A 27,928-nucleotide genomic window follows, 5' to 3' on the forward strand; every position below is an offset into this window, starting at 1 on the left:
GACTGTATCTCTCTGATCCACCTGACATTTACCCCATTTCCTCATATTTCCTTCTTTCCTGTTTGCTGGCTATGCTATAGTATCTTCCACACCTGTCATTGAGGCTACCGCTCTGCCCCTCTCCACTACCTCTCAGCAAGCTGAACTAGTTGCCTTAACTCAGGCCTTCCCTCTTACAAAAGGACTACGTGTCAATATTTATACTGACTCGAAATATGCCTTCCATATTCTGCACCACCATGCTGTTATATAGGCTGAAAGAGGTTTCCTCACTAGCAAGGGTCCTCCATCACTAATGCCTCTTTAATAAAAACTCTGCTCAAGGTCACTTTACTTCCAAAGGAAACTGGAGTCATTCGCTGCAAATGCCATCAAAAGGCATCAGATCCCATTGCTCTAGGCAATGCTTATGCTGATAAGGTGGCTAGACAAGCAGCTAGCATTACAACTTCTGTCCCTCACAGCCAGTTTTTCTCCTTCACATCGGTCACTCCCACCTACTGCCCTGCCGAAACTTCCACCTATCAATCTCTTCCCACACAAGGCAAATGGTTCTTCCAGCTTCACAGGCCCATTCTATTCTGTCATCATTGCATAACCTCTCCCAAGGAGGTTACAAGCCACTAGCCCGTCTCTTAGAACCTCTCATTTCCTTTCCATCATGGAAATCTATCCTCAAGGAAATCACTTCAGTGTTCCATCTGCTATTCTACTACCCCTGAGGGATTGTTCAGGGCCCCTCCCTTTCCTACACATCAAACTCTGAGATTTGACCCTGCCCAGGACTGGCAAATTGACTTTACTCACATGTCCTGAGTCAAAAAATTAAATTCCTCTTAGTCTGGGTAGACACTTTCACTGGATAGGTAGAGGCCTTTCCCACAAGGTCTGAGAAGGCCACCAAGGTAATTTCTCCCCTTCTGTCAAACATAATTCCTCAGTTTGGCCTTCCCAACTCTATACAGTCCGATAGCGGACCAGCCTTTACTAGTCAAATCACCCAAGGAGTTTTTCAGGCTCTTGGTAATCAGTAAAACCTGCATACCCCTTACGGTCCTCAATCTTCAAGAAAGGTAGAACAGACTAATGGTCTTTTAAAAATACACCTCGGGCCGGGCGCGGTGGCTCAAGCCTGTAATCCCAGCACTTTGGGAGGCCGAGACGGCGGATCACGAGTCAGGAGATCGAGACCTCCTGGCTAACACGGTGAAACCCCGTCTCTATTAAAAATACAAAAAACTAGCCGGGCGAGGTGGCGGGCGCCTGTAGTCCCAGCTACTCCGGAGGCTGAGGCAGGAGAATGGCGTAAACCCGGGAGGCGGAGCTTGCAGTGAGCTGAGATCCAGCCACTGCACTCCAGCCCGGGCGAAAGAGCAAGACTCCGTCTCAAAAAAAAAAAAAAAAAAAAAAAAAAAAAAAAAAAAAAATACACCTCACCAAGCTCAACCACCAACTTAAAAAGACTGGACAATACTTTTACCACTTGCCCTTCTCAGAATTCAGGCCTGTCCGGCCGGGCGCGGTGGCTCAAGCCTGTAATCCCAGCACTTTGGGAGGCCGAGACGGGCGGATCACGAGTCAGGAGATCGAGACCATCCTGGCTAACACGGTGAAACCTCGTCTCTACTAAAATAATACAAAACTAGCCGGGCGAGGTAGCGGGCGCCTGTAGTCCCAGCTACTCAGGAGGCTGAGGCAGGAGAATGGCGTAAACCCGGGAGGCGGAGCTTGCAGTGAGCTGAGATCCGGCCACTGCACTCCAGCCTGGGTGGCAGAGCGAGACTCCGTCTCAAAAAAAAAAAAAAAAAAAAAAAAAAAGAATTCAGGCCTGTCCTCAGAATGCTACAGGGTACAGCCATTTAAGCCCTTGTATAGACGCTCCTTTTTATTAAGCCCCAGTCTCATTTCAGACACCAGACCAACTTAGACTGTGCCCCAAAAACTTGTCATCCCTACTATCTTCTGTCTAGTCATACTCCTATTCACTGATTTCAACTACTCAGAAATGCCCTGCTCTTGTTTATACTGCCGGTTTACACTGTTTCTCCAAGCCATCACAGCTGATATCTCCTAATGCTATCCCCGAACCACCACTCTTAACTCCCTCTTAAAGTAAATAAATAATCTTTGCTGGCAAGGCTATGCTGAACCTCCTTAGACACTGTCTAATTAGATGTCCCAGGTCCTCCCAATTCTTAGTCCTTTAATACCTGTTTTTCTCCTCTTATTCAGACCTGTGTCTTCTGCTTAGTTTTTCAATTCATACAAAGCCACATCCAGGCCATCACCAATCATTCCATATGACAAATACTCCTTCTAATAACCCCACAATATTGCCTCTTACCACAAAATCTTCCTTCAGCTTAATCTTTCCCACTCTAGGTTCCCATGCTGCCCCTAATCCCTCTTGAAGCAGCCCTGAGAAACATCGCCCATTATATCTCCACACCACCCCCAAAACATTTTCGCCACCCCAACACTTCAACACTATGTTGTTTTATTTCTCTTATTAAGAGAATAAATAAGAAGACTTCTTCTAAATAAGAAGACAGGAATGTCAGGCCTCTGAGCCAAAGTTAAGCCATCATATCCCCTGTGACCTGCAGGTACACATCCAGATGGCCAGTTCCTGCCTTAACTGATGACATTCCACCACAAAAGAAGTGAAAATGGTCTGTTTGTCTTAACTGATGACATTACCCCTTGTGAAATTCCTTTTCCTGGCTCTTCCTGGCTCAAAAGCTCCCTCACTGAGCACCTGGTGACCCCCATCCCTGTCCACCAGAGAACAACCCCCTTTGACTGTAATTTTCCTTTACCTACCCAAATCCTATAAAATGGCCCCACCCCATCTCCCTTCACTGACTCTCTTTTCAGACTTAGCTCACCTGCACCCAGGTGAAATAAACAGCCATGTTGCTCATACAAAGCCTGTTTGGTGGTCTCTTCACGCGGACACGAGTGAAAAACTCAGTGGGTAAGACACAGGCTCTAGAATCAGACACATCTGTTTTTGAATCCTAGACCTGCCACATCCAGGCTATATGACATAAAGTAAATTACTTCACCACTTTAAGTCTGAGTTTCCTTTTTAATAAAATGGAAACACTGATCCTAGTTAACTGAGATGGCTGTTGTGAGGATACAATGGGATAATGACATAAAACTCCAAGCACAATGTTTGGCACATAATCATTACTTGAGAAATGGTAGTTATTATTAGCAATAGAAAATCTAAGCTCCTGAAGAAATATCCAGTTACTATGATACTGCCTTCAGCAGCCAAACACTAATGACTAGTTTAAGTGACACAGTTAAAGTTATGAATTGTGCTTCTAAGTTGCTTAAGCCCATTAACTTACTTGTGAGTTTTAAAATAATTTGTCTTTAACACAAGCAAATGTTCACAGATCTAAGGCCAGACTGACAAATTCCAGATCAAATGTAAGTATACTATACAGGAATACTTGGAAATTCAGATTTCAGACAAAATACAAAGATAAAAAATGTACCAGCCAAAAGTATTAATATTTTTGAAGTATTATCACAAAAGTATTACCATTTTTAAAGCAAGAATCATTTTTAAGGTAAGTAATAACTAATAGTGACCTGATTAGTAGTCAGAATTTTCAGAGAAGTGCTTGCTAGAGTGTCAGATTCAAAATGTTATATGCTGAACCTTACTGTATATAATGAGCAAAAATGTCTCTGGCAACATTTTATTAAAACTAATTCCTATGCAGGCATCAATTCTGTAACAGATTGTTGACTCTTAGCCAACAAATGTAATCAGTGCTATGCTGATAAGTATTTAAAATCCAGCTCCCAAGGGAAGGGAGGCCCTCAATTTGTAGTGTTCGCTAGTTTTTATGGGTACAATACTCCACAAAAGCCCATTTCCAGCTAATGATCAGTTCTCAAAAGCCAGCGCTAGCCAAGACCACCATACCACCTAGATATGAAGTTGGCATTCAAAATGGTTAGGCGGTCCACCTGAGTAGGGCTGTTTACAAGGAAACCAAGGAATTAGCCCACAAATGAAAAGTAAACATAGGTAAATGATACATAGATTTTTCTAGGCAAGTGACTGAAGCAAATTCACAATGGGCTAATTACACAGGTATGATTCAGGCTCTGTTTCCCTTTCAACCACATTCCTCTGTCACTGAGAGCTCATCTGCCCTCTGCACCAGTGGTTTCACACACCTCAGTCTTGTATCAGCTTCTTCTATACAGATCCTCTTGTCTTTTAAGACTGTTGCTACACCGAAGCCTTCACCTGCCCACTTGAGGGCCTCTCAGGTTCTCCCTGAATTCACTTATTAATATCATTTACTAGGAAATAATATTTTTCCCTGACTTTCCTCATAAGATTATTGCAGTTTCCCTTTTATCAGTAAATCTACAAATTATGCTAAAAACTCCTCCAGCTAGTAACAGAGGAATGCTCTCTATGAATAGGAAGAAATTAGTTATCTACTTAACAATTTGCTTACCTGATCTTTAATTTGGGAACAGAAAAACTAAGCTTTTAAGAATACTACCTGGAAGACTGCAGGAAAACCCAAATACATTCCCTCTCTTTTATTTCCAGCTTCGAACTTTAGTCCACCCCCTCGACTATTTTGCTGCAGGAACCCCTAACTCACTAAATTAAAGGATTTTTAAAAGTAAAGTTTTAAATGAAAATAAATTTACATTTATTTCATATTTCTCTGTTAATTTATAATGTTGTACTTCAAACCTGTTTAACTCCCAAAAGACATGCTGTTGAATGTGATATCCAGCAATTCTATAATCTCTCTGTAGGTTATACTAAAAAAAAAAAAAAATTAAGTTATTTCTATGGCTAAAAAAAAAATCCACTGCAAGATGACAGAGTTCTGCGGATGGATGGTGGTAATGATAGTAAACAATATGAATATATTTAATGCCCCTGAACTAGACACTTAAAAATGGTGATGATGGTAAATTTTAAGTTATGTGTATTTCAACATAATTTTTTAATTTTATAAAATCATTCTTAAAATAAGAACAAATCCATTAATAAGAAACTCTGCCACTCTGCCCTCCTATGGTTTCAAGTAAGAGAATAGATTTTTTAAAAATAATAATAATATTCTTTAATATTGCCTTTGTCTCATTACAGACTTGAGATATAAGGGCATCTAGTGATGAGAAAGGCTGCATTTATTCTGCTAGATATCAATGCCATATGCTCATTTTTGTAAGGTCTCCTACATTCATTATAATTAACACTTAGGGCTAATATGAAGAGGTAATTGTTTAATCAAGAAAACAAATGGTCAAAAAGACAAAACATACTGCATTCTTTGCCTCTCACTGGGTCAGGCAGGCCAGAGCAGTCCACTGCAGAATTTGGAATGGCAACTCTCCACCTGGAGCCACTGCTATCACATTCCGTATATTCAAAGTGATAATCTTTCTGCAAACAATCACAAAAACAAGCCTTTGTTAGAGCCAATTCTAATGGGACAACTGTGCTTTCTCTATCACCCCAAGTCCCTGTTTCCAAGCTGTACCCTCTCCTTGATCCTCCCCCATCCCACCCACACCAAGCAGCTTATTGATCAAAGAGGTGTGCTGCTGGACACAGAGTAGGTGCTAAGGAGATGATGCAGGACAGGACAGTCAATGCTGTCAGGTTGTGACCATTATCCTTTCACCTCATCCATCCAGAAAAGCTACAGCACACTTCCCTATCTCTGGCAGGCTTTTTAAGCTCTGAATAACTGATAGATGTGAGTAGGAGAAAGAGCAGAATAACACTAGGAATTTGACTACTGTCACTGTCCCATGTGTTTCAACAAAAGAAACAAGAGAACCATTTCCATTGACCTAATTCTCACTCTGTTTAAAATTTAACAGAAGGTGTAAAAATTAATCATCAAATACTAATAAAAGACTACAAGTTTTTAAAGTAGCTCTCCCAGGCTTAATACACATGTACCACAGCAGGCTGCCATCAATTACAGACTATTAAAATTGACCATTAATTACAACTGCCAAATTAAAACCAACCCCCAACCCACCTCTCTCCAGCCTTTGGTTGTTTTGAAATTCTCACAATGAACTCCCTTGGTCAGAGCACATTACACATAAGTGATATTTAAACTGAGAGGAACCCAAACAAAATATTATTGGAGCATTTTAAGAATGTGAAAAATTCCAAATCTACCCCAAATTGTTTTCAGTTCAATACCTTACTTATTCAATTCAATATCCTGCATGTGGCTATTCTGCTGCATCCACAGTTTTGCCTCCCTCACTGTGTCAATGACAAGTGAGAATAGAAACATCAAGCCACATCACCATGGAGAAATCAGGAATGAGAAGGCCATTGCCCTTGACCTTCTCTGCACAGCACACTTTGCTAACAATGACTCTCCTAATTTTAACATTTTTTGAAATCTAGATAAGCTGAGATTTCCCAAATCATCAAGTCTGGGTTCCCTTTGTTTAACAGTTCTTCCCTCAATGCATGTTGCTTCTCTCATAATTACTATAAGCAACAAGAAGAACCCACGGCATTCCTTCAGCACTTTGCTTGGAAATCTGCTCAGCTAAATATCCAAGCTCATCTTACAAGTTTTGCTTTCCACAAAAACATAGGACCACAATTTTGCTAAGCTTTCTGCCACTATATTAAAGGGGTCAACCTTTCCTCCAATTTCCTGGAGGAAATATTGGAATAAATATTTATTTATTTATTTATTATTTATGAGACATTCCTCTTTTCTTTCTGGGCCCTCACTAGTATCACTTTTAATATTTTTAAAAATATTCTGCTTATGACAATTTACATATTCTTTAAGATGATACAGACATTTTCTGCCACGCTTCTCACTTCCTCCTGAGCCTTCACGGGCAGTCTCTAAAATCCACATTTCTACCAACAATCTGTTCAAGGCCATCTAGACTTTACTAGCATGTACCTCAAAATTCTCCCAGCCTCTGCCCAGTTTATCCAATTCTAAAGCCACATTCCCACTTTTAGGTGTTTGTTACAACAGCACTTCCCTTCCAGGTACCAAAATCTGTATTCATTTCCCATAACAGCTGTAATAAATTAGCAGAAACTTAGCAACTTAAAACAACAGAAATATATTCTCTCACAGTTCTGGAGGCTGGAAGTTCAAAAGCTGTATTACAAGGCTGATCAAGGTATCGCCAGGCCGTACTCTCTTAGGCAGCTCCAGGGGAGAATCCACTCCTTGGCCCTTCCAGGTTCTGGCGGCTGCCAGCACTTACTGCCTTGTGGCTTCATCACTCCTGTCTCTGCCTCTGTGGTACCATTGCCTTCTCCTCCTCTTGTGAAAGCATTCAGGGCCCATCATAGTAAACTCACTTTCTCAAGACTCTCACTTTAAATCTTCAAAGTCCTATTTTGTCATATAAAAATAATATTTACAGGTTCTGGGGATTAGGACTTGGATTTTTTAGAGGACAGGGACAGCAGAAAGGAGTCTGACTCAGCCTACCACACTCTCCCATGGCAGAATAGCCCTGACCTGCCATGTATTTGCATAACGACTGTCTTGTTTCTCTTGTTCCTTGTTATTTGTATTAGAATGCATGTCTTGGCTAGCAGCTGTGCCTCAGCCCTGTAATCCCAGCACTTTGGGAGGCCAAGGTGGGCAGATCACTTGAGGTCAGGAGTTTGAGAACAGCCTGGTCAACATGGTGAAACCCTGTCTCTACTAAAAGTACAAAAACTAGCCGGGTGTGGTGGTGTGCACTTCCCAGCTACTCGGGAGGGTGAGGCATGAGAATCCCTTGAACGCTGGAGGCAGAGGTTGCAGTGAGCCGAGATTGAACCACTGCACTCCAGTCTGGGCAACAGAACGAGACTCCATCTCAAAAATAAAATAAAATAAACAAAATAAAATAAAATAAAAGTCTGTCTTATTTCCATGTTCCACTGAGAAGATTCTGCCCCCTGTATATTAAGTGTAGGTGATTTCTTATCATTCTAGCAAAATAATGATATTGTGAAGTCGTATGAATTTCAAATAAAGCAAGGTCTCTGAATAAAACAGGTAAGCTCCAAAAAACTTTCCTCCATCGCTGCCTCTGTTATTCAGCCTGCCAGTTGAGAACAGCAGTCAGAGAAGAGCAATCAGAACACGGAAAAAGTATTATGTTTTCTGGCTGTAATGTTGGATGTCATGTGCCAATTCATTTTCCTGAGACTCCTTTATCCTATCTGCCTTCTCTAGATTACTCAAGGACTCTAAAAGGCTGTTGTTACTATTGTTACCAAACTCTTAGGAGTTCAGCAGGAAGCTTTAATTTATTTCTTTATAATTTAAAAGTACTGAAATGCAAACCTATTTCATGCAAAGGGCAGACCCTGGGGTCAGGGATTTAGATTGCAGCCCAAATCAAATGGGTTTTATTTTAAATTATTTAATAGGCTACTTCATTTGGGCTGGTAACAAATAAAAAAAGAAAAATCTGCTTCTAAAGTCAATTCTTAAATCCATAGAAAGATCTAACAAACACTGTGGTGTTTTTTAAATTGCTAAAGGTACAACGTATATTTTCCAAATATTCTGAATGGCATTCAGGGTACTGAATAAAGAGAAGTACAGCACATATGCTTTCAGATTTATAGGTAACACCCCAAAACTCTAACCATAGATGCAAATAAACATTGAGCACTTAAAACTGGTCCCTTGGAAATGGAAATTTCTGGTATTAAAGGATAATTTAAAAGAAAAAGTAGATTATTTCTCATACAAATAGAAAATTAATACATGTCAAAAATGTTGTCATTATTTAGCAAGTCAATCAGTAAGATGTTATCACCAATTCAAAGGAGAATTTGAAGGACACACTAAAACAGGCAATTAGGAAGGTGAAATGAATTTATTGGGAGATGCAAAACTGGTAAATATCCAGAGGGTAATAATCAATTGCATTTCAAAGGATAAAATACATTTTCATTTCTATGGACAAAAACTATTTGTATTACTATCAGTTACCTACAACACAGCATTCTAAAATAATCCAAAGACAATGAAAGGTGCAGGCTGCTATAGAAACTGATCATTCTGAAAGGTGCACTAAAAAGCACATCCAATAATCTTCTCCACCTATTTTAGCATGCTTCACAGTTTTTCTTGACAAGCAGAAAATTCTTGACAATTTTCCCTACACTTCAGGGCTTCTGACAGTTTATCAACAAACACATTGATATGAGTCAGAGCACACTCCAAACAACAGAACATCAGCTCACAAGCCACACTCTCCAAATCATAAACTGAAAGAAGTGCCTGGGCCCACGCCAACTCAAAGGATGGCAGTTATTTAGACATTCTGCAAAGCACAGAATGCTGGGGTGTGGAGACACTGCCCCAAATAATAAAACAATAAAATTCCCTATAAACCTTGCATTGTAAATATATGGAAACCAGGAAACACCCCAAGAAGAAATAGAGCATGGAATTACTCCTGATCACAAAACACTTAAGGGAAAATTACTCTTCCATATAAATCATGGCACACCACACAGACACGAACTTGCACACACTGACATGCACATTCACAAATCAAAGTACAGATATGAATCCTTGAATAACAAAAATTCAAATTGTGTTATCTTACATCAAAAACACAAAAATTCAGTATACATCCAAGTAAATACTGGATGTCATGGTACCCCCTCAAATACCAAAGTCATCCATACTACAAAAGCTGCATGATGCTCACTGAAAACACCAGGGAATCACCTCCCAGTTCTGATAACACTTACAGTTAAAATATAGACTAGATAATTTTTCAAATAAATCTCACAAATAAAAATAATATGTACATATGTTGACATATTGACCATATTTTTTTATATATTGACATTAACATATATTGCATATTAGATATGATTTATGCATATAGCAATATATCATTTTTATTTATATCATTCTTTATTTCCCAGCACTTAATTATTAAATAATTATGATGGCCTAATGGCCTAAAGGCTATGGGAGAAATTTTTTTTTATTATTATACATTAAGTTCTAGGGTACATGTGCACAACGTGCAGGTTTGTTACATGTGTATACATGTGCCATGTTGGTGTGCTGTACCCATTAACTCGTCATTTACATTAGGTATATCTCCTAATGCCATCCCTCCCCCCTACCCCCTCCCCACAATAGGACCTGGTGTATGATGTTCCCCTTCCTGTGTCCAAGTGATCTCATTGTTCAGTTCCCACCTATGAGTGAGAACATGTGGTATTTGGTTTTCTGTTCTTGCAACAGTTGGCTGAGAATGATGGTTTCCAGCTGCATCCATGTCCCTCAAAGAACACGAACTCATCCTTGTTTATGGCTGCATAGTATTCCATGGTGTATATGTGCCACATTTTCTTAATCCAGTCTGTCACTGATGGACATTTGGGTTGATTCCAAGTCTTTGCTATTGTGAATAGTGCCGCAATAAACATGCGTGTGCATGTGTCTTTATACCAGCATGACTTATAATCCTTTGGGTATATACCCAGTAAGGGGATGGCTGGGTCGAATGGTATTTCTAGTTCTAGATCCTTGAGGAATCGCCACACTGTTTTCCACAATGGTTGAACTAGAAATTTTAAGTAAAACATAGTTCCTGTACTCAATAAGCTTATGATTTTGTTGAAGTAGACAGCACACACACAAAACTTTATAAGAAAGCATAAAGAGTAAGGGCTCAAAGTGGAACAGTGACATCACAAGTCAGTGTCCAAGTAAAAACTCCTATCAAAATTTCCAATAAAATTCCTTAACTCTCAGATTTTCTAGAAAAATAGGAACCTTTAAATGTTAGAATCGCATTCAGTCAAGTACGTGTGTAAGAGTATACAAAACGTGACCCTATTTTATTATGATTTCAAAGTCAGAAGAAATCTCTGTGAGCTGGAACAGTGAGAAAAGGCTTTAAGGAGAAGACCCTGAAATATAGGAGGATTTGTAATTTTAGCACTTACCAGTTCCTTCGAAAACAGCTAGTTTGATAGGATGTGGTAAGCAGCAAGATCAAGCCTGAAGAAACTATGCCTAAAGGTGTGCAGTGAAATACATCAGCCTAGGGTGGATGAATAGGTGAGTGACTGAATGTAGTCTCCTGGTCTTCTGTACTCAGATTTGCTCATATTAGTAAACTGCCAATGAGAAAATCAGCTCCCTGATGCTCCCTGTCTATCTTCTATAGGCAGTTAAGAGTTGACCACAGTTAATTATCAAGATACAGCAGATGACCACAAATTCTAGTAAAGAATCAAAAGCAGCAGAGGCAGTAGAAAGCCTCTATCTTCAAGGCAGAGAAAATGCTGGTACCTAGAACACACACAAATGGAAAGGACAAAAAGAAGCATATGTAATTAATTTTCTTCATTTCATTTTGTTCATGTAAAACTCCTTCCCTTCGAATTTTTTAATGTGAAATGTTGAGAACAGTGTAACCTTGTATTTGATGAGACCGCAACTCCTCTGGGAGAAAGGCTTCCGAATTTAAGTGCTCAGCAAAGCACTTGGCACACTTATTTGAGAGAGTGAAATGGCAAGAGAAAAAAGGGAGACAGCACGAGATTGCAGTGGCACTATTATTTTAATTCCAATTGCAATGAGTGTGCACGCCTCATTATACTATGTGGAAAGGCCAAAAGCAGAAGAATACTTAATGCAGAAATACATGTAACTTATATGAGCTTCTTTAGCCTACATTATTAAGCACCTGAGCACAGAACTGTGCAGCAATATTTATATTCAAGTTTTTCTTTTATAAAAGGAACATGATGCTACCATGGAAACCTGCTAAGTAATACGTATCTGATCTACTTGTGACACATCCTTTTCACTGTGGCCACTGTATTTCTTTTTAGAAATTATTTTGGAAAAAGTTCATATTTTAAACCTGAGTTCAATGTCTATCTTTGTAAACAGGTGCTCAATTCATTTTTGAAATTATTTATGTTTATTGAGTACCTCCCACATGCCACTGTGTAGACTCTGCGGATATAGCAGTGAACAAAATATCCAATTCTCTGCTCTCCTGGGGCTTACATTCTAGTTTTAATGAAAGTACATAAGGTTTCTTTCTTAGAAAGATCCAGCTTAGACTATTTTCTTTCTATGGCTCTCAATCCCTGCCTGTAAAAGGACAGGCAATGAACTGGTAACAACAAACCTAGATCCCAACCTCACCTCTGCCATTACTAAATTTAAGACTAAGTGACTCAACTAACTCTTTGAACCTCAGGTTCCTTTGAATCTTTGAAAGAAAAAGCTATGCTTCACATCTTATGGTCTATGTTTCATATTTTCACTGTTCTTGGTAAAGAGAAACCAACCACATTCTGTAATCACGTACCTCTCAGGAAATTTTCAAAAACTGAACATTCTAAAACATACCTACCTACGAATAAATGAAAGAAACATTTCTATTTTCTCAAGAAACCTGCAGCTAGACAATCTACAATAATATTAATATTAGAAATATGAACTAAAACCCTCATCGAAGATAATGAGAAAAATATTTTTAAAACCAGTTTTCTCAGATTGAAAGTATATGTTATTGTATAAGACAGTCTTTAAGTACATGCATCATTTTATTATCTAATTACATTTAAACTTATTGAATTAAATATATGTTTATCTCTGCTCCTCGCCAACCTGCAAAAGAATGGAGTTTCTAAAGAGAGCAGAGAGTAAAGGATTAAAAATACCAAAGAGAAGTGAAAATGGCAATAGATGCAGGTGCCAACAATTATTTCTGGAAGACAAAGAGCATAGGTGAGCTCTAATTGACTTATCAAGGCAACAAAAGCTGAAAGCCAAGGATAACAGAGATGGTGATTTGAGCTGCAGAAAGACTCAGAATTGAAGGTACCAAAAACCTCAGAAATCAGAGGTGAAAAAAAAATCTCTAAAAACAGAAAGACTGGTTGAAAATCTGTTTGAGAATTGTTAAAGTATGCCCCCAGCTAACAGACAAAATGGACTCCCTGTAGCTAGCTGAGGTGGTCAAAGTTTAAAAAGAACTAGGCAACCATGGCTGGGTGAAGAAGCAGTCACGCATTCTGTGTTCTCAGAAAGATGTAAAAGTGTTAGAGGACCTCCCTTTCTACAATCAAGCCAAACTATTTCTTATCGTCAGTGCCGAGATAAACCATGGCTAGAAACCACCACCCAGCAAGGCCACTGGAAACAAATACCTGACAGAGACTTCTGATTTGAGGCTTGGAACCAACCAATCAAAGCTCCTCTGCCCCAGCCAATCAGGGCTTGGTTGTATCGCTCATCAGAACTGAGCTGCACCACCCAATCAAAAACAAGAGAATGTCAATCCTTCATTTGCATAAATGAACTTGATGGGGAACCCGTGCAGTGAGTTTTGCTGTAAAACCCTAATCCTCCTTTGTTCTCAGGAATGCAACTTCCTTTTCATTAAAGGCTGCATCTCCCTGGTTTGCAAACTCTTCACTGGAATAAACTCTTTCCTCCAAATTCCTTTTCAGAGAACTTTTGCTCACAGAATGTAAACCTTTCAGTTTCCCTTTCACCTCATGACAAGAGAAGAGTTATTTCCTCTGGAAAAAAAGATCAACTAGGGAGGTTACAGATTCAGGGACATCAAGTAATGAAGAAAAAAAAAAGGTATATTTTTTTTTAAACGGGACTATGTAAACAGCTAAGTAATGAAAGATGAGATCCACCTCGGGCACACATTCCCAACGATGAAACCCTAAGTCCAGCTACCTTCAATGCCACTGTCCTTTCCGCTTCAACTACCACCCCCAAAGACTAGAAGAGCCATCTTCCTGCCCTCCCAAAGGTGCCTTCAGTGGATGTTACACCCTACACTAGTATCCTTTCCCACATCATTTCAGCTGATTTTCACACTTGCTTACCTTAGAATTTAGATTAGCTGGAATGTAACATTTATCCATAATATGATCATTACTATTGTCATTAAAAACATTAACAACATTTGCATAACTCTGTAAGCTTTCCAAAATAATTTTCATGACATTAACCCACGTAAATTTGTCCACAGTACGGTCCCACATAGTAGGCAAGGGTCATCCTCATGGCTCCTGACCTAGCTCAATCTTATCTCCTGCTGTCCAGATGAACACCACCATCAGCCTAACGGGCCTCTTTGCTTCTGCTCTTGCCCACACCCACTACACTCCACAGCCAGTTCTAAATGGAAGATCTCATTATGTCATCCTTGCTCAATACCCCAGAATGACTTCCCATTGGCCTGAGGATAAAGTCCGCAATCTTGCTTTGCATAAAATGCCGTTTTCGATTCATTCTCGATCTGCTGCTTGAAGCTTCATTTCTTAACATTATTCATATATGAAATGTTGAAGCTACAGGATCAAATATGCTATACAATTCCTCGCCTCCAGAGCCCAGCATGTAAGTGACTTTTTCTCTGCCTGGAAGGTTCTTTCTGCCCACAACATGTGGAAATCTGTATAACAAATCACTGTGTAACAGATTCTCTTTCAGGCCCACCCCTACTATTTGCAGGACCAAGGCCAGGAGTATAAATTGATGTGCCTCTTCCTCTTCAATACCTACCCTGCACCCTGAGAGGTCTGCCTCACATACAAGAGGCAACCCCAGCCTGCACATCCAACTCTAGTAAGTGTTCCTGCCACAGTGGCATGGTCTATTAATACATCAGGAGGATGGACCTGGGAAACCTCACAAAGGCCCTAGAAGCAATCTTGGACCTTTTAGGCAGGTAATTTCAAGGTCATGTTAGCAGAGTATGATAAAAAGAAGTTGGGGCATGACATGCAGGTGGCCACAGCTCCTTGGCCCACAGACTGTAAAGCAAGAGGAGGGACACAGTTAGAGGAGGACCCTCTACAGTGGAGACCAAGGCAGGGGCCCCTCTTGCCTGGTCTAAAGGTAGTATTGGTCTCTATTATATGACAACATCCAAACATAAGAATAGCGAGAAAGAGAGTTATCACTTTATAAAGTAAAATTTAAAATTTCTTAGAAGGGAGGGAGGATCCCTCCCTCTACCTCTTGAAGGGTCCTCACGTAACTAGGTAATAGTAATTTTCTTTTTTTTTTCCAAGCCCAAATTAAAATCACAAAGGTATATGAAAGTATAATTTTCCAAAAAGGGAAAAGCAAAATCCTTGGAAACCCATTTGTTTTGTCTAATTATATATAGTTAAAACTTACCTGTATATAAGCTATAAATTCTTCTAAATTAATCAGGCTGAAACTAAAAGGGCGCCTTTGCTTTTGCAAGATTTGAGCAACTACTTACTATTTAATAAGCACCAAGAGAAACTACATCAAAATTTCAGAATATATTATATATACCCCATGATACATCAATTCCACTTTTAGGCATGTAATCCAAGGAAGCCACGTTTGTATCATAGCATTATTTAAAATAGTGAAAACTTTAAAACAATTGTGCAACAATAAGAGACTGGTTAATAAATTAGGGTATACACACATAATAACTTTTATATAGTCCATTTTAAAATAATATGAAAAAGGTATATTTAATAACAAAATTATTTCTGACATATTTAAGTATAAAACACAGGTTATAAAGCAATATATCTGAACTCCTGTAGAGTGAGTGTGAGTGTGTGTGTGTGTGTGTGTGTTGGATACATGCAAAAAAGGCTATAAGTATATATACTAAAAGATTGACAGTAGTTAACTGAGTGATGTGACTATTTTTATTCTATATAATTACATATTTTCAAAATTTTCTACAGTTAAAATATATTTATTTCCTTCAATTCAGGTAATTTTTTTGCCAAGACATTTAAAAAATTCATATTTCTCCTTACTTTAGGATAAGATATCTGGTGGGACATGAGAAAATTCAAAGGATACCACTGAAGGATGATTCCATAACATTCATTAGCTCCTCAGTCTAAATCACTTTCTCTGATGGGTGGCATTCACCTAGCAAGGCTTTAAAGGCAAAGTCATAAGTAAGACACAGATCAGATAAGTTCTGAAGAAGGGAATATGGAAGGGAAAATCCAACGCTTAAGTACTTTTGAAATGAGCAGATACAAGAAGGATTCTGCTACAGAGTGGATAAAGAAAAGTGGGATAGTCAAATGAGAGAAAACAGAACAAAAAGATGATGCAGCACAGACAGCACACTTTGCTGATTTCAAAATTTGGCTTCAGAAGGGACAACTCCACATCTGAATTCAGTTAAGCCGCTGGCAGATCTCAGACAGAAAAAAAATTATAAAAATTCAATTTAAATGTAAAAGCTAATTCTTGCCAATGCTGCCACTTGAAATTGAGCTTTACTTTGTGCAGAAATAGCATATGTGATAAGTGGCTCTGAACATTAAGACATCCAAAATTATGTTTTTGTTTGCAAATTGTGAGATAAATAAAAATAAGTGAGTTAAGTTCTTTTGCATTCAACTGACCCTGTAAGAATATCTTAAATCAATAACTTTTTTTAAAAAATAATATAACCCTAATAATACCTCTGTCATAACTATACTTTCTAAAATTAACCTTAAAACATCTATTAAAAGGTTTTCTTCTTTAACCATAAACATTAGACACCTGCTGTTCTGTCTGCCTGGCATGGCTTCCTATTTCTTTAGGTAACAGCATGTCCCCTGCTCTCATTACACTTTGTAGTTCTGAGTGGGCCAATCCCTGGCCAGGCCCTAATATGGACATGCTATCCGGACAGTCACAATAAACTATTCACAGTGGTGCTAACCAAGATGAAGAAAGTCCACTACAGTTTCTTGTTCCCATTTTGCCCAAAATATAAAAGCAAGATTCTGCAAAATAAATAATAGCAGGTAGTCTGGAGAAGAAAGTGAGAACTTTCTAACAGCTAATACAATGGTAGGGAGTTACCTGGCTTCTTTTCTTTCCTTTTTCTCCTTGAGCTGAAGGTGGGCCAAATCAGAGAATTGCACAGTGGGTGCAGAATGCTAAAAACTACAAGACAGGCCCATTTTTCTGGCCAGAAGAACAAGAAAAAAGATCCCTGTGGGTGGAGTACTGGGAGAGGGGAAATGGGATCAGAAAGAGAGAGGCATATCCATGTGCTTTTTTATATTAATGTTCTTTTTCTCTTCCAGTCTTTCCCCAAGGCCAGCACCAGTTTAGAACAGCACCAATGCCACCACAACAATGCAAACACCTAATACCCCAAGAGAAAACCTCTTTCTCTACATAAAATAACTAGAACAGGGACTTCAGCTGTGCAAAGGGTTTAGGAGAAAATCCTTATTTTTTTTTTTCTTCCTTCTTTGTCTTGTCACTTCATCCCCATCAAGTGGAATTACACAAAAACATGCAAGCTAAAACCATATAATAATCCATCTTTCTAGCCAGAGGAAATATAAAAAGCAGTCCTAAGAAAATATTCAGAGAGTAATGGAGAAGAGAATCCTCTGGTTCAGTCTATGAAGTGACAGCCCCGGGCTCACCTTCAAACTGTGCAAATATGGAATATACTCAAAGAAGTATAGCGAAGGCATGGAGAGCTGAACTACAACATAAACCACTATCTGAACTAAACCCTGAGTATTGAGCAAGGGGCAGATGATCCTACCCCTCACCTCCCCTCGCCACACACGCAAAAGATAAAAATAGCCAAAGCTTTGAAAACTGAACAGACACTGGAAGGAACCACCACACACAAAAGGTGAGAAAAAACATACGGTCTGAACCTAACGAGGTCAACTGCCTGCTAAAACAAACCAACCAAACGTCTACAGAGGATTTTATAAGGATCTAGAGATTTATAACATAATATTAAAAATATCCAGAATACAATCAAAACTCACTTGGATATACAAAGAACAAGGAAAATCTGACTAATGCTCCAGAGAAAAGACAATCAACATATAACACCACCAAAATGTCACAAATATTAGATTCTCTAAAAATGCAGAGCATCTAGTACAACCATCATGCATAAGGTTAAGGCACTCTAGGGCCTGGGGTCCTCAGAACTGCCCTGCATAAGTTCTGTGTTTTCAAGCTTAAACTGTGTGAGTCAGGTTGCTGTCACTGCAACTATAGGTGCTAACAGATACTTGAGATAGGCAATCATTCTATAATACCAACTCATATTTATGTATGTCTCAAATCTCAGTCAAGGTTGATGAGTGTGGTGGTGATGATAGCTGCCACTCATTATTCATACATATCAGTCATTGTGCTAAGTTCCCAATATCTTAGTGCTGCCCACCACCTTATAAGGCAGAGTTTTTACAGATAAGGAAACCAACAAAGATTTAAGTAACCTCCCAATATCATACAGCTGATTTATAAGGGTTCTGGGAATAGAACCTAAGTGCCTAACTCCAAAGCCTGTCCTCATGACCATTATAGTTCCCTTGCTGGATCCTAAGAGCTAATGTTAAATCTAAAAACTTCATAAACATAAATCAAAATAAAAGCTGATGCCTCACTATTCCTCCCTGTGTATCACAGAAAGCAGAATTTGGTTAGCAATATCCCCTTTCACCCAATCTCTCCCCATACCTCTCAATATCATGTCTCTCCCCATATCATACCTCTCCCTGTACTCTCAATACCGTAACACCACCCTGTCTCCTGGGGAATCAATAACCTCAAAGTAAATTTAAAAATAATTCTTCACAAGTTATCTGTTCCAAAATATCTTTACTTTCTACCACATTTCTTCTAATTCCTCAGCTTTGTCTATTTTCCTATGTCAGTTTTAAAACAATATTTGATATTTTGTTTTCTGATTACAAAGCAATACATACTCTGTATGAAGAGTTTAGAAAATAGGGAAGCACAAAAAAACTTATCATAATATCATCAACCAAAAATAACCACTGTTAGGATGTCAATCATTTTTCTTTTTTTTTTTTTTTTTTTTTTTTTTTTTTTTTTTTGAGGCGGAGTCTCGCTCTGTCGCCCGGACTGGAGTGCAGTGGCCGGATCTCAGCTCACTGCAAGCTCCGTCTCCCAGGTTTACGCCATTCTCCTGCCTCAGCCTCCTGAGTAGCTGGGACTACAGGCGCCCGCCACCTCGCCCGGCTAGTTTTTGTATTTTTAGTAGAGACGGGGTTTCACCGTGTTAGCCAGGATGGTCTCGATCTCCTGACCTCGTGATCCGCCTGTCTCGGCCTCCCAAAGTGCTGGGATTACAGGCTTGAGCCACCGCGCCCGGCCTGGATGTCAATCATTTTTCTAAGCACATTTATTTAAAAAATTAAGATACCATTTATCATATCAAGTTTATATTTTGCAAGTAATTAGTATTAATATTTACTTGAGAAAATTAGAAAATATGGATAAGGATGGCTTTTCTGTGGTATTCTCTCTATTAATATTTTTTAAAGTTATATATTAATATGTCATGGTCACTTCCTGACATGGTTTGGCTCTGTGTCCCCAAATTTCACCTTTAATTGTAATCCCCATAATTTCCACCTGTCAAGGGTGGGACCAGGTGGAGACAACTAAATTCATGGGAGCAGTTTCCTCATGCTCTTGTGATAGTTAGTGAGTCTCATGAGGTCTGATGGTTTTATAAGTATCTGGCATTTCCACTGCTTGCAGTCATTCTCTCTCCTGCCACCCTGTGAAGAGGAGGCCTCCCCAGCCATGACTGTAAGTTTCCTGAGGCCTCCCCAGCCATGTGGAACTGTCAATCAATTAAGCCTCTTTCCTTTAAAAATTACCCAGTCTCAGGTATTTCTTCACAGCAACATGAGAACAGACTAATACACTTCCAGTAAGAAAATTAAACATTTATCTGTTCACAAAATATAATACACATCTCTGCATCTAGGAATAAATTAAGAAAAAATATAAGGCACACTGGTTGGGAACTATGAAGCCTATTTGCCTTACTCTTTTCACCAGTACCTATGGATATCTTTCCTTTGTGGGAAAAATAACGGAACATTTTCTCAGTGCTCTCAGACCCTTCTCCATGATTCACTGCAGAAACTTCAAGCAGGCAGATTATTTATAGTCTAAGAAGGAGTCTGAGGCAAGAACTTGATTCTCATCCCAGCACCATCATTTTTCCAACTGTGTGCCTTAGGAAGGGCACTCAGTATCTCTGAACCTCAATTTCCTTGTCTGTCTGTAATAAGATTGTAATGTCTTACACCTCTTTATCTTGTAAGGTGATAGGAATTAAACACACATGGTAATATTTAGGCTTGAGTGCCAGGAAAACTCTTACTCAATTATTGTATTTCAGGTCATAAACTATACTAGACACCAGAAAATAATGACTGTAACTGTATATTTTCTGATTTGATCCTCGTGGCAACACTGTGAGGCAGGTACTGACACATTTCCTCAATTCTGAAGTGCAGATTTGAAGACTTTTGAAACGACATCAAAAGAAACTTGTCACTAGCTTTGCAGAATAAGTGTCAGAGCCCATGTCTATGCAAATTTAATAGGCCAACTATACACTCATTTTGTTATCACTTCGGTTACCTGTTGGATAGGACACAAGAGTTGGATTTATCTTTAACTTTCTGTTTATAGCATCCGAATAAAGACTGCACAATGATGCAGCAAAGAGACCAAAAGTTAATGTGTACAAAAATTACCTCTGCCACAAGAGGTAATATAATTAAGAGGACAGAAGTTGCCAACTCCCCAAGAAAAGACCACGTTAAGTTTAAAAGCTAGAATACAACCACTTCATGCATCTTGAAGGACTGTCACTCAGATACTATCAAACACTTCTGCATAACTCCAAAGAGACAGAGGTTAGCTACAGGTGACAGAATCATAAGTGTAACCTAGTAGAACAAAGAAGCTCTTAGGGGTATATATAAAAAGAGTTCAAATTATTCACAGTAGGGAAATATAAATTAAAACCTAACAAACAAAATCAACAGGAAATGTGAGACACCAGTCCAGCCTTAACTTATGGGATGCTGTTAAAACTAATTGATTAAGTACCTTAATTGGCAGATGCCTAAACCCAACTGAGCCAAAGCATGAGTTCACAAAAGACTTGACATGGATAAAGCCATAATGTGGAGAGAATGCAAAACAGGGTGTAGAGTAATAAAAGAAGAAAATTGGGGGATACTAATATAGAAGGCAAGACAGAGGTAGTATCAGGTCAAGCCAATGTGAGCTAGGATCCCAGGCACAGGTTTAGAAAAGAAACATGTCACCCAATCTCACAAACTGCCCATGGACAGAAGTAACTCATGAGACTTCCAGGGGTATCCAAGGGAGAGAATACAGTCATGGGTTCTTAGTTTCTGTTTCTGGTTGGGCCACTAAAGCCCCTTCCTCATCCCTCTTTTCCACTTATCACTAAAGATAGAAACTGAAAATCATGGTTTCAGGCTGCTAAAAACCTAAAACAAAACAAAACAGAACAACAGCAAAATAAGGCGGGCTGGACAAGCTTGCTAGATATTCCAGGCGAAGGCACAGACGTGGTCTTTGACAGAAACATTAAAGAAGAAATTATACAAAATTAAGTGGATACACGTATACTATTGTCAGTTGGAAAAAATTATTGTACATCTAACAGGGTGGCAATTTCTCTCACTTACCAAAAAAGGTAATAAAACTCTGGTATATTTTAGAATAAATGGTGCCTTAGAATTGAGGAAATATGGTATTGAGACAAATTTGAGATTCCAGGTTTCTGACATCAAACAGTATGGGTGAGGCAAAGCCAAGTGCCAAAAATAGCACAAGCAGAATTCTGTCTTTGCTGTATTACAGTTACTAACCTTAGCAATTCACTTACTAACATACATTAGAGGCAGTCCCCCTTTTATTACTTGCTTTTAGTACTTCAGCACTTCCTATCTCAGCTGGATCCCCATCCACTTTCTGCAGTCTTTATGGACACCTTCCCTAGTCAGTTCACCTTCCCACTCTCCTCATGACAAATCTAAAATTTTTTCAAGCTCAGTCCCTTCGCTCTCAACAAATAACCTTACATTCTACCTTGACAAGAACATAAAAGCTCTCTAGGCATTAGTTTCCTCAAATTGTCTCCTATCTTCTGTGTTTGGGCATGCACAGACTGACATGCATCCCTCCTTCCTGTGGGTCTCAAGTACTAATGGATCCTTCCTACTTTCCAAAACAAGTATCTCTGCCTGTTCTTCCAATCTCATCCTCTCCTTAAATGTGTTCCATTCATTCCATTAATTATTCTGCCTCTTTCTTGCTTTGGCAATGCCTATCTCTCATCTGGCTCTCCCCTCAACAAATAAATGATTAACATTTCCCCCATTATTAAGAAAATAAAACAGCATCTCCACTGATCCTGCGTGTTGGTGGCTCACCATTTGCTCTCCAGATCCATTCTCCAAGGCAGGCCTGGAGAGGTTGACCTTTCTGGACTGTATCACTCAGGCTCCTTTGCCCTTGGATTCTGGGTATTCATCTGATGGGAGGCATCAGCAGGAGATTAGAGAGAATTCTCTATCTCCTTTCTGCCTTCCACAGCCACTGAGCTTCCAGAACACCATTTCCTCCACTTGAGGAAGGGTCAGACCTACAAGTGCTAACCAGTTGCTACTAGCTCTTCATGCTTCTGTTGTTGGTTCCCTTAAATCGGTCCATACCTCCATAAAAATTTCTTCACTAAACTCTATTCAGTTGAACTTTTGCGAAAGCCATCTGTTTCCTGTTGGGACTCTGTGATACATCTTATGCCCCTCTCTAGCTCCTTTCCATTTCTTCCCAGCTATGCTTCCTGCAAAACTAGTCTAGACTCACTAACTGCCATTATCATCTCTCATCTATACTTCAACTAACTGTGATCTGGCTTCTGTCCCCTCATGAATCCACCAAACTGATCTGTCTACTGTGGTATTCTAGACCACTTATGACCTGGTCCTGACTACCGTCCAGCTATACCTCCCACCATCTGCCATTAAACCATGTGCTCAAAACATAACAAATGTTTCTAGCTGTCTTGGAGGATCTTACATGGTTCCCTCCACTTGGAGAATCCTTCTCTGCTTCAGGCACCTAATGAACCCCTAGTCATGTGCAAGCCTCAACTCAGGAAGCACCTCCTTCTGGGAATACTTACTTCTCTTATTCTCCTATTCTCCACCAACTAGAATTAATTGTTCCACACATGTAGTCCCAGCTCCTGTATACAACTCATACTCATCACTTTACAATATCATTGTGATTTACATTGTAATCCCACCAAATAGTTATGTCTTGCAGCAGAATGAGACCAGACTCCCCAGAAAATAGGTCTGGAGGCAAAATCTTATGTGATAACACCTTTTTGGGAAGTGCAATTCCGAGGATCCAGAAGCAAAGTAGGAAAGAAGAGAGAGCAAGCATAAGAGTGTCACTGAGGCTGGGCGCAGTGGCTCATGCCTGTAATCCCAGCACTTTGGGAGGCGAGGTCAGGAGTTCAAGACCAGCCTGGCCAACATGGCAAAAGCCCATCTCTACTAAAAAAAAATACAAAAATTAGTCAGGTATGGTGGCACGTGTCTGTAATCCCAGCTACTTGGAGACTGAGGCACAAGAATCACTTGAACCCAGGAGGCAGAGGTTGCAGTGAGCCAAGATCGCACTACTGCACTCCAGCATTGGCAACAAAGTAAGACTCTGTCTCCAAAAACAGAGAGAGAGAGAGAGGCACCGAGCTGGCCACAGCTTCCTTATAAAATGATTGTTCAGATTTGCAGAATTGCAGAATGTCTTCAGTGAGAAGGTATAAAACTACTGAGTCTCTGAACAGCCAATCTAGGAGTAGGAAGAAGAAAAACTTTACCCACCAACTCCCTTTGCTCATTGGTCAATGTTTGGCCACATGGGATGTTAACTCCTTGGAACTACCAGGTTGCATATGTGAGCACTGAACAGGTCCCACAGTGTTTTAGTGGCAACAGGGAAATCTGAGGACAAGAGGCACATGGCATGGACATGAAGCAAGATGCTGTTGGGTTCTCCCTTTAAGCAACATGAAGGACTGCCAGCAACCTAACAATTATGGGAAGCAGAAGTGGTCAGACAGCAAGATAAGTGTATAGATCTGCCATGATGTATAAACCAAATGTCTCCAAAACCTAGAATAGTTCTGGAAAAAAATAACAGGAACTTAGGAAATATTGACTAACTTATTAGAAGAATAAGTTGATTCTTGTCTAAATGACACATCTCAATTGAGAGGTTCTAAATCTCTTAATGGGTAGATCCATATAGTATTAGTATCTTCAATGGTACAAAGTTGCAGCTAATTCTGAGGCTCGTGAGCCATTTTAATTCAAAAGTTAGAAGAAGGAGTCCAAAGGGTGGCAATAAATTCAACATTTTTATTATATCTTCCCTTTTAGAAAGAGAAAAGACTGGCCTGGCACGGTGGCTCACGCCTGTAATCCCAGCACTTTGGGAGGCCACAGCGGGTGGATCACCTGAGATAAGGAGTTCAAGACCAGCTTGACGAACATGGTGAAACCCCATCTCTACTAAATACAAAAAATTAGCCTGCCATGGTGGCACACACCTGTAATCCCAGCTACTTGGGAGGCTGAGGCAGGAGAATCACTTGAACCCAGGAGGCGGAGATTGCAGTGAGCCAAGATTGTGCCATTGCACTCTAGCCTGGGCAACAAGAGCAAAACTCTGTCTCAAAAAAGAAAAGAAAGAGACAAGCCTAATGCCTAAGGTTATTTTATTTACCAATCAGTGTTTCTCAATTATTTGGATCGGACAATCTTCATTGTGCAACATTGTCCCCACCTGTCTGATGCAAATTAATCTTCTAGTTTACAAATGATAAATATTCCCATTCAACTAAAATGACTTTTTCTTTTCTTTTCTTTTCTTTTTTTTTTTTGAGATGGAGTCTCGCTCTGTCGCCCAGGCTGGAGTGCAGTGGCCGGAACTCAGCTCACTGCAAGCTCCGCCTCCTGGGTTCACGCCATTCTCCTGCCTCAGCCTCCCGAGTAGCTGGGACTACAGGCGACCGCCACCTCGCCCGGCTAGTTTTTTGTATTTTTTAGTAGAGACGGGGTTTCACCGTGTTAGCCAGGATGGTCTCGATCTCCTGACCTCGTGATCCGCCCGTCTCGGCCTCCCAAAGTGCTGGGATTACAGGCTTGAGCCACCGCGCCCGGCCTAAAATGACTTTTTCTAACAGTAATATAATGCTGTAGAAATGAATAATTAGGAAATGGACTCAAGGGTCTCAAGTTCTGCTCCATATTTATGAGACGCAACTAATCAAACGTTCATCCTTGAAACCAAAACAAGCATTCCCTAAAGCACCAAAGGAGCTCTCCAACAATGTTAATGCTTACACTCCCCCTCCCCCACCCCACATACTCTACATCTGCCTCACTAGCATCTACGGAAGCCCAGACATATTTCAGTGGATAATTTTGGACAATCTGGACAAAAGAATACAAAGAACTCCCACAGCCCCAATTTAGACAAGAAACAAGGAACCTAATCAGTTGTGGTCATGGTTACCTAGCCACATGTTTAGGCAAATAAGGTAGGATCAACAATTAGTTATTTCAACCTTAAAGCAGAAAAATTAGCCTTTGTTCACAACTCAATTTGTGAATAATCAGGTCTTTCAGAGTTCTTGCTAACGATGAGTGAAAAAGTTATGTATATGCAACTTCCACACCCTGGGTTTAATTTAGTCCCCCATAGGAAAGATTATGGTAGCCAAGGAAATAATTGTAAATACATGGTTTCCTTCAACAAAAACTGGAACATTCAGTCCAGAGAAAATCAAACAAACACATAAGGAGAAGCATTTTAACGAAAACGTTAAGGGACATATTTACTTTTAAATTTGATTATCAACGGCTTCCACGGTATCAACTATGAGTCAAATAGTTAAGAACAAATGTAAACATAAGCCTTTATTGAAAGATTGCAAAGCCTTTATTAAAACAGTATGTCATCTAATGATGTGATACTATAGAGAAATGTTGAATACCCCTTTGAGTTCATTATGATGAGGTTTGGGTTCTCAATAATGGAACGCAGGAACAAGGCCATGACCCTAGAGGAGAATGCATGCTCATCACAGCTCACCGTCCCTAGGAGTGGAGGCTTCTCTGCAGCAGGGTGTTTGTTTTAGTCAGCTCAGGCTGCTATAATAAAACATCATAGACTGGATCGCTTAAACAATGGAAAATCATTTATCACAGTCTAGAGGCTGGGAAGTCACTTGGTTCCTGGTGAGGGCTCCCTTCCTGGCTTGCAGAAGGCTGCCTTCTCCCTCCCCATGGCCTCACATGGCCTTTCCTGGGAGCATGAGGAAGAAAGACTAGTCCCATCAGGAGGGCTGCTCTCTGATGACCTTATCTAAGCGTAATCACCTCTCTAAAGCCCACTGCAGCTTAGGGCTTCCACATAGGAATTTGGAGGGGACACAAACACTCAGTCCCTCACCATGCTGCTCCATGTATTAGGAGGAAGAGACCAACTATTTGAGTTCTGAAGGTTCTTCTGGGAATTTCAAAGGAAACTGTTATCTTTTTGATATAATATTTCAATCAAGAGGCAAAATTGTATAGCTGATGAAAGTACAGAACTCTGAAAGTAGTCCTGGTTTGATTCATGAGCAGGTTGCTTAATTTTTTGTTATCTGTAGAGAAGAGTTAATAACAGTAACTTCCTCACAGGCTGTTGTGAAAATTAAATGAGTTCATGTGAATATGAAAGTACAGTAGCCCTCTTTATCCATGGATTCTGCATCCTCAGATTCAATCAACCACAGATTAAGAATTCAAGGTATTGAGCTAGCAGTTACTCTTCTCTGAAAGATTAAAAAAAAAATGGGTGAGAGATTATTATTTTCTGAGGACCACAAGATCACACAGAACAAAGAGCAAAGTTAGAGAAATAGTTAGTGGGCCAAGAGCCTTATTTCAGCTTAAACTTATACAGTTTGTGATTCTCATCATAAAATATTCCTTTCTTCAGTGTTCACAGAAAAGAAGCAATAAGCTCTCCAACTGCTAACTACAAGAATTTATTTAATCTCCCTGGGATATATGCTTCAACTGCAAAGCATCTTATGGCCACAAAGTTTGGAAAGCAAGTCTGTCAAAGGAAACTGGGTTTGTTCCTTTAATCTATATGGTATGTTTGCCACTAAAAAATTGAATTTATTTATCTGGGCTGTAAATGAACACACCAGCACTGTGTTTATTAATCTATCATTGTATGTATAGATGGACATATTTATTTATAAATGTATATTTATATCCATCCCATATAATAACAAGCAATGAGCACTACAGGTAAGATACAGATTAAGGGTTATCAGTCCCAAGAACTAGCAAAGTGCCTTCACAGAGTTGGCACAGTGCAACTTTGTGGGTGATCATATCAGGTGATTGATGTATCAAGTGAATGATGATGATTCATTTTACAGTTGAAGGAACAAGCATATCCATGTTACTGAATAGCTGGCCAGTGACAGCACTGGGGCAAACATCCAAGATACCTTGCTCCCAAGGCTGAGGTCTCATCTAGTATACCACATTGCTTCTCTTTCCAGTAAAATTGGTTCTCACCTCCAAATTTCTTTGTTTCTAGTGATACTACTATCATAGATGTGGTCTACCAGAAGAATTTACAGTCTTCTACTTTCAAAACACACACACACAACTTTTCTGATTATGAAAGTAATTACTAAGTTATTGTTGACAGTTGACAAAATTTGTCCCCGCTCTATTATACCAGGGAAGTCACTGGCATAAGCCAGGCAGTTCAGAGCCAGTTTGTTCAAGCAAGAAACAAGCAGTCCAGAGCTTGTTTAAAAGCTCTATGAAGTCATGAGTCTCCTTCTGTCTTCCTGCTTCATCTCTCTTGGCTTCCATCCTCCAGGTCACTTCAGCATCCAAGGTGGCTGCTAATGTTCCAGCCATTATATTCATGTGACAGTCAGCAAG

The 27,928-nt window shown here is 39.6% G+C and overlaps 1 protein-coding gene across 2 annotated transcripts in view; it reads right to left on the minus strand.

Annotated features, from left to right (window-relative positions):
• The window catches only part of ELAPOR2 (endosome-lysosome associated apoptosis and autophagy regulator family member 2), a 183,544-nt gene that overhangs the window by 93,421 nt on the left and 62,195 nt on the right, over positions 1 to 27,928 (minus strand). The window contains exon 2 of one of the 2 annotated variants that reach the window (XM_033192898.1): positions 5,326 to 5,446. The exons of the other annotated variant lie outside the window; for it this stretch is intronic. Coding sequence (XP_033048789.1) covers positions 5,326 to 5,446 — 121 coding nt within the window. The remainder of the gene's footprint in view (positions 1 to 5,325; positions 5,447 to 27,928) is intronic. 2 annotated transcript variants of the gene reach the window in all.

The sequence above is a fragment of the Trachypithecus francoisi genome, unplaced genomic scaffold, assembly GCF_009764315.1.
Source record: "Trachypithecus francoisi isolate TF-2019V2 unplaced genomic scaffold, Tfra_2.0 Lachesis_group4, whole genome shotgun sequence".
Lineage (NCBI taxonomy): Eukaryota > Metazoa > Chordata > Mammalia > Primates > Cercopithecidae > Trachypithecus > Trachypithecus francoisi.